At 57.3% G+C, this 6,688-nt stretch overlaps 1 protein-coding gene across 7 annotated transcripts in view; it reads right to left on the bottom strand.

The window, feature by feature from the left end:
- Positions 1 to 1,754: 1,754 nt before the first annotated feature.
- Positions 1,755 to 6,688, bottom strand: part of AK8 (adenylate kinase 8) — a 133,894-nt gene continuing 128,960 nt past the window's right edge. For all 7 annotated transcript variants that reach the window (XM_069582093.1, XM_069582094.1, XM_069582095.1 and 4 more), the window contains 2 exons: positions 3,183 to 3,263; positions 1,755 to 2,089 (listed from right to left, as the gene is read on the bottom strand). In XM_069582093.1, the coding sequence (XP_069438194.1) occupies positions 1,852 to 2,089; positions 3,183 to 3,263 (319 nt within the window). In that variant the 3' untranslated portion in view covers positions 1,755 to 1,851. The remainder of the gene's footprint in view (positions 2,090 to 3,182; positions 3,264 to 6,688) is intronic.

Raw genomic sequence — 6,688 nt, 5'->3', positions numbered from 1 at the left:
AGGAGGAGAAGGGGACGACAGAGGATGAGATGGCTGGATGGCATCACTGACTCGATGGACGTGAGTCTGAGTGGACTCCGGGAGTTGGTGATGGACAGGGAGGACTGGCGTGCTGCAATTCATGGGGTCACAAAGAGTCGGACACGACTGAGCGACTGAACTGAACTGAGCTGCATCGGATCTGCATCGGGACGGGGTTCCATTGGAGAGTAAACAGGCTGCAGTCTCTGGTGCCTGGGACGACATGCAGCAAGGCAGGCAGAGTAAGGGGAGCGGCCCCTGGCTAGGCTGGTGCTGGCCACCTTCCCGGTCTTCTGTCTCCTGCAGTCAGGGGTGCTGGGTACACGTGGGCAGAGTTTCAGCACAGCAGCCTGGCCCTATGGTCTGGACCCGAGACCTTTCCTGGGGACTCCGGGGCCTGAGGAGGCTCCACGGGCAAGATTCCAGGGTCAGGGGGCTTCAGGGAGAGATGCCCTGTTCCCTGTGGGGTGGGGAAGGGGAGGGGCAGGGGGAGGGGAAGGCCCGATGGAGTGTCAGGAGATGGCACCCAGTGCCTGGGCAGGATGGAGAGAGAGAGAGTTGAGGGCAGGGCCACTAGGCACAGGGGAAGCGCTGTGGCCGGATGCCGCCTCTAGAGAGGAGGCCTAGTGCTGGGAGGTCTGGCCAAGGCCTGAGGGGTTCACCCTGCCGTGACCCAGGCAGAGGCCGGAGGGCAGGCCCAGAGGTCTGGTTCCATGGGCCCCAGCTGCCGGCTGCCTAGGGTCACAACGGCCATTGCTAGGGTCAGATCTTTGCTGGGGGGACACTGGGCTGCCCTAGGCTGGAAGGGGCTTTAGCCATTAGACCCAGAGTCCCTGACCACGTGGAGCCCAGAAGCTCGAGTCCTTGTCTTGGACCCTGGCTGGCCAGGCCCCCTGAGGCCTGCAGGCGGAGAGCACCGGAGCGCTGGGTTCAGGTGTAGCCATGGATCCGAGAGACCTTGGGCAAGTCACTCACCCTCTGCAGCTTCAGTGGGAATCATCCAAGTACCTTTCTAGCAAGATAAAATAATAATCAGGGGCAGGAGAAGCTCGTGGAAGAGGATCAGGAGCTCTGCCACCCTGAGATGTCACTGTCCTGTCCCCCCAGGGTCCCTCCTGTGTGCTGTGGGCCCTGCGGGACCCAGAGGGGCTATCTCAGTGGGAGCTGAAGGCAGGCCTTCCAAGGGCTTCCAGAGTCTTAGAAGCAGCCGCGCGTGTCTGGAACTGCACTGACCCTGCAGCCCCTCGCCACATGCGGCCATTCATACTTAATTTAGAGAAGCTCAAGGACAGTCGTAAAAGACAGCTCCTCGGTGGCAATGGCCACGTTCCCTGTGCTCGACAGTCCCCTGGAGCTCACGGCCGCTGTGTTAGCTGCACATCGGTCATTCCAGAGAGTTCTACTGGGTAGGCTGCTCTGGAGACAGTGGCTTTGGTGAAACTGTATTCACAGAGAGCGTAGCGTGGGTGAGAGCTTTCCCTGTATCATCGCGTTTCATCCCAAGGCAGCCCTGTGAGGCAGGGACTATTGTTACCCATTTCAGATGCAAGAAACGAGGATCCAGCGACAACCCCAGGGTGCACAGGGCATGGCCACTGGAGCCACACCGCATCCCAGGTCTGACCCGGGCCGCCACTGTCAACCTGACTGCCTCCCCGGGCTGTGCCCGGCCTGCATTCCCAGACCCCAAAACAAGGCCAGCTTCCGGCCGCCACCTCCAGGACCCACGAGACTGCACCCAGCACTTTATTGGCTTGGCTGATCTTCCAGAGGGTTGGGGGTGAGGGGCTAACTCTGTTTTCCTGAGGGATGCTCCCAGCTCAGAACCTGTCAGGGGACTTTCTTGGGTAGGAGATTAATGATCCCACTCTCAATGTATTCGAAGACTGTGTACGGGTCCTGGTCCCCGTTGAGGGTGATGGCGTCCCTGTAGAACTGCTCCAGCTCAGCGGAATTCCTGTAGAACAGATCCATTTTGAGCTTGATCTGCTCTTCCGAATCCTTGGGATTCTGCAGGAGACGGGCCTGGACTTCCATGGTCGGAGGTGGCTTGTACATGAGGTGGTACCTGCGAGAGGCAGGGAAGCCAGTGAACCCTGGTCCAGCTCAGAGGACAGGCGAGAAGGGACCCCTTCCCAGGAGAGAGGCTGGAGCCCATGACCACCAGCAGCAGACATTTACTCTGCACCAGCCACTGGCTAGGCTGAGAGCCACAGCATGGCCCCTTCCCAGGAGAGAAGGCCACAGATCAGTACTAGGACAGAATAAAGTAAAATACTAAGGGCCAGATTCCTTTTGTTCATTCCTTCTTTTCTCCTTTCCTTTCTTCCTTCCAAGCAATACTAGGTACCTGCCACGTACGCCTAGCATACCCCTGCTACTGGCAACCCAATGGCAGGTGAGACATCACCTCTGTGTTCATGGAGCTCACGGTCAAATAAGGGATGGGACATCACAACACCAGGCATGAGTGGAGACACGAGGAAGTGCCCTGGTCCCTGGGGGAGAGACCCCGGCAGCACGAAGGCCGTTTCACTTGACACAGATCAGTGAGAGGACATCCCCCAGTGCAAGGTGATGGGAAAATCCTGGTGCTTCCTTCCCGCCCCTCCTCCTCTGTCCTGAGAAACGCGGTCTAGTTACCAAGAAACAGGGCCCTGGTTGCTGGGAAGATGGGGGCTTCAACCTTTAATCGCGGGGACTGTAGACTGTGTTTCACCACCAACACAGCAATTGCACTTGGTCAGATACAAGGCCTTAGCTTGCAGGATTTAGCCCCTATAGCCACGGGAGGGCTCAGAGGCGACGCTGTTCCCAAGGGGACGCATCTGTTCAGCAGCCACGTCAGGGATGCACCGCGGCGACATGCTGGGGTCAGAGCCAAGCCCAGGTCAGAGCAGGTGAGCAGTTTAACAGCTGTTGTACAGCCTGGACATTCATTTTCTTGCTACTCTCCCAGGAAAAGAGGGTCAGCAGACAGAGTGGAGGAACTGGCTGGGTGAACCCCCTTTCTAGAATCTTCTGTCAGTTGTCCCCAGCAGGGTCCCTGGAGCAGCCCCGCCCTGGCACCCATCAGCTAGATGGAGAGAGGGGGGTCCCCTGTGGGGCGTGGCCTCTGGAGCCCTCAGAGGGCCGCAGCCCACTGCAGGGCTGGCACAAACCTTTCTCCTGTGACGGGGTCAGTTCTTCTCAGGCTCAGCCGCTCGATGACAGAATCAAATGGCACATTCAGGAAAAACACCCTGCGGGGAGAAGAGGCACCATGTCTGCTGGAGGGAACCGCAGGCTGGACTCGAGGCCAGGGTGGGCTTCAGCCCCCCAGAGTGGGCAGAGCCTCAGTGGCCTTGACTCAGGGCTTGGGGCACCAGGCTCTGGCCGGTCACCAGGGAAAGATGCAGGTGGGGTCTCCCCGCTGCGGAAGCTCTCCACCTCCTGATTCAGGGACAGCTCCCAGCCGCCATTGCTCCCGGGGCAGTGGTTGGGGGAGACACTCCATGGGGGGTGAGCTGTGGGGAGTGAATGCCCCATCCTTGGGGGAGACCAGTGAGTTTCCTGGAATTACACAGATGCGGGTTAGAATCTCACCTCCACATGGACCTGCTGTGTAACCTCAGGCCACAAACACAACCTCTCTGAGACTGTTTCCTCACCTGCAAAAGTGTGTGAGTTGCTCAGTCATGTCCAACTCTTTGTGACCCCATGGAGTGTAGCCCTCCAGGCTCCTGTCCATGGGATTCTCCAGGCAAGAATGCTGGAGTAGGTTGCCATTTCCTTCTCCAGGGGATCTTTCCAAGCCAGGGATCAACCCGGGTCTCCTGCATTGCAGGCGGATTCTTTACCATCTGAGCTAATAGTTGCTGGGCTTCCCTGATAGCTCAGTTGGTAAAGAATCCGCCTGCCAATGCAGGAGACCCGGGTTTGATCCCTGGGTCAGGAAGATCCACTGGAGAAGGAATAGACTACCCACTCCTATATGCTTGGGCTTCCCTTGTGGCTCAGTTGGTAAAGAATTCGCCTGCAATGCAGGAAACCGGGTTCGATTCCTGGGTTGGGAAGATCCCCTGGAGAAGGGAAAGGCTACCCACTCCAGTATTCTGGCCTGGAGAATTCCATGGACTACAGTCCGTGGCTCTCAAAGAGTCTGCTAATGTTGAAGATGGGCCTCCCTGGGGGCTCACTGGTAAAGAACCCACCAGCCAGTGCAGGAGACGCAAGAGACATAGGCTTGATCCCTGGGTCGAGAAGATCCCCTGGAGAAGGAAACGGCAACCCATTCCAGTACTCTTGCCTGGAGAACTCCACGAACAGAGGAGCCTGGCAGGCTACAGTCCATGGGGTGGCAAAGAGTCAGACAAAACTGAGTGACTAACACTTCACATGTGTCCACCCCAACCTCCAAGGCATCCCTCCCCTCATCTCCCCCTGGTGACCGTAAGATTGCTTCCTACATCTGTGATTCTGTTTCTGTTTTGTAAATAAGTTCATCTGTTCCACATTTTTAGATTCCACATATAAGCGGTATCATATGGTGTTTATCATCTGGAAGCCTTTCTTTATACGAAACCTGAGGACAGATGTTCTCGGTCAGGGCTGAGTTTGCCCTGAGATGTTGGACAATGTATAGGGACGTTTCCGGTTGTCGCGGCTGGGGAGGGGGTGCAACTGGCACCCAGCAGGTGGAGGCCAGGGCTACAGCTCAGCATCTCACCGCCTGTAGGACAGGCCCCACTGCAAAGAGCCACCGGCCCCGGGGTCAGTCGCAAGACAAATGGGACAGGAGGGAGGCGTGCCTGCCGGGGGCGGGGGGCTGGGGGCAGGCCAACTGACCAAGTGCTCTGGCTCCTGCCCACAGGTCTAATCCAGGCCCTGCCTTCTAGGGTTAAACCATCTCAGGTTTTTTAATAAGTTCTGGAATATTCTGTCGCTCACTTTACTGTTTATTCATTGCTGCAATTCATACGTGCATTTATGGAGTGCCCGCTGTGTACTCAGAGCTTTCCCGCCTTCACTCTTGGGTGGGAGTCTTCAGGATGGATCCTCTGCCTTCCCCCAAGCTAGTGAACAAAAGAAGGCCCTCCCCTGCCCCCAGGAATTCACCAGATGTACTGATGGGGCTGCCAAGAGGCCAAGCTTTGGTGGGTCGAATAGGGCCCCAGTCCCCAGGGGCCCCAGACAGCCTCTTGAGCCCAGGTGTCACCTCTAGGGCCAGACCAGCGATCAGCCCCTGACCAGGGTCCTGGGGCCTGGGGAGCATTCACAGGAAACGTGCAGAAAAGGGTGGATGAATGAGCAGCACATTGTCCTGTTGCTGTTTGGCCGCTCAGTCGTTTCCAACTCTTGTTTCAGCCCCAGGGACTGTAGCCCATCAGGCTTCTCCATCCATGGGATTCTCCAGGCAAGAATACTGGAGTGGGTTGCCATTTCCTTCTCCAGGGGATCTTCCCAACTCAGGGACTGAACCCGGGTCTCCTGCACTGCAGGCAGACACCTCACTGCCTAAGCCACCAGGGAAGAACCACCCCCCCAAAAAAAGAAGTAAACCAAATGTGAGGCAAATACTCTCTGTTCAAGACTGGCATCTCCCACCCCCTTTCTTCTCTTTCCCTTGTTTCGCCCATGCTGTTTGCTGAGGCTCACATCTGCCCAGTTGCCAAGGATCCCCTTGCTGGTATCTGGTGAAAGCTGCAGCCACCACCACACCAAGCAAGCTCATCCTGGGGAGGGGGGAACGGGAGGGGGGCGGTGTGGCAGCAGCCATGGAAATCTTCCCCGCACATGTCGACAAAAATCTCCATTCCCAGGATAACAGCCACCAAATAAAACACGTAAGATCAGGAGCGTTGGAACACAGGGCGCACAGGTGTTTTTGATGTGCTTTCATCCTTTACGCTCCAAACATGCTGCCCCCCTGCACCCCCAGAACTTGCGAGGCCCAACAGCAACACCGAAACGCGGCTGTCACTGCGGCTGGGGGCTGACGGTATAGCTCTGGACGCCGATGCCAGTAGAAAGGAAGCTAGTTTGGAAATCTGTGATAATAGAAGCTGCTTCATAAACAAACAGCCCCAACTGAAAGATTTTTAACCCAGCATATGAAGACCATTTGTCGTCATTCAAGAGAAAGGCTTGTGAAAGGCTGGCAAGATCAGAAGTGCGCAGACACCAAATTGGTACTTGAAACACATCGTTGGGAAAAGCCTCTCTGTGGAGGAGCTGGGCTTCCAGAGGCTGGAAGCTTCTGATTAGCCAGACTCATGCACCCCGATGTCAGAGCCAGGTGGTGGGGAGAGGAGCGGGGAGCCCACGCAGCTCTGTGGAGGTGCACGGCGCTGTGCGGGCCCCCACCTGCGGGTTTGGGGTGTTACGCTGCTCATTTACGGTAACAGTCAGGAAAGAGAGAATGTGAAAGCAGAGAAGAGCCAGAGCAGGGTGCACGGCGCAGAGACACTCCTGGTCTACGTGCCTGGGCTCACCAGGGGCGGGAGCGCCACCTGCCTCGGGGTTTGCAGAATTTCAGGGCTGCCTCAGGAGGGAGACGGAAGGCATGCGCCTCCAATCCCTCGCTGCTCCAAGTGGGCTCCCCAGACTAGCAGCAGCAGCAGCAGCTGGGACTCAAGCCCCATGGCCCACCCACTGAACCGGAGACTACTGTTGACGAGATCCACAG

This window comes from Ovis canadensis, chromosome 3, assembly GCF_042477335.2.
Source record: "Ovis canadensis isolate MfBH-ARS-UI-01 breed Bighorn chromosome 3, ARS-UI_OviCan_v2, whole genome shotgun sequence".
Taxonomy (NCBI): Eukaryota; Metazoa; Chordata; class Mammalia; order Artiodactyla; family Bovidae; genus Ovis; species Ovis canadensis.
Note: the sequence above shows the minus strand (reverse complement) of the source record. Positions and strands in the feature narration are given on the sequence as shown.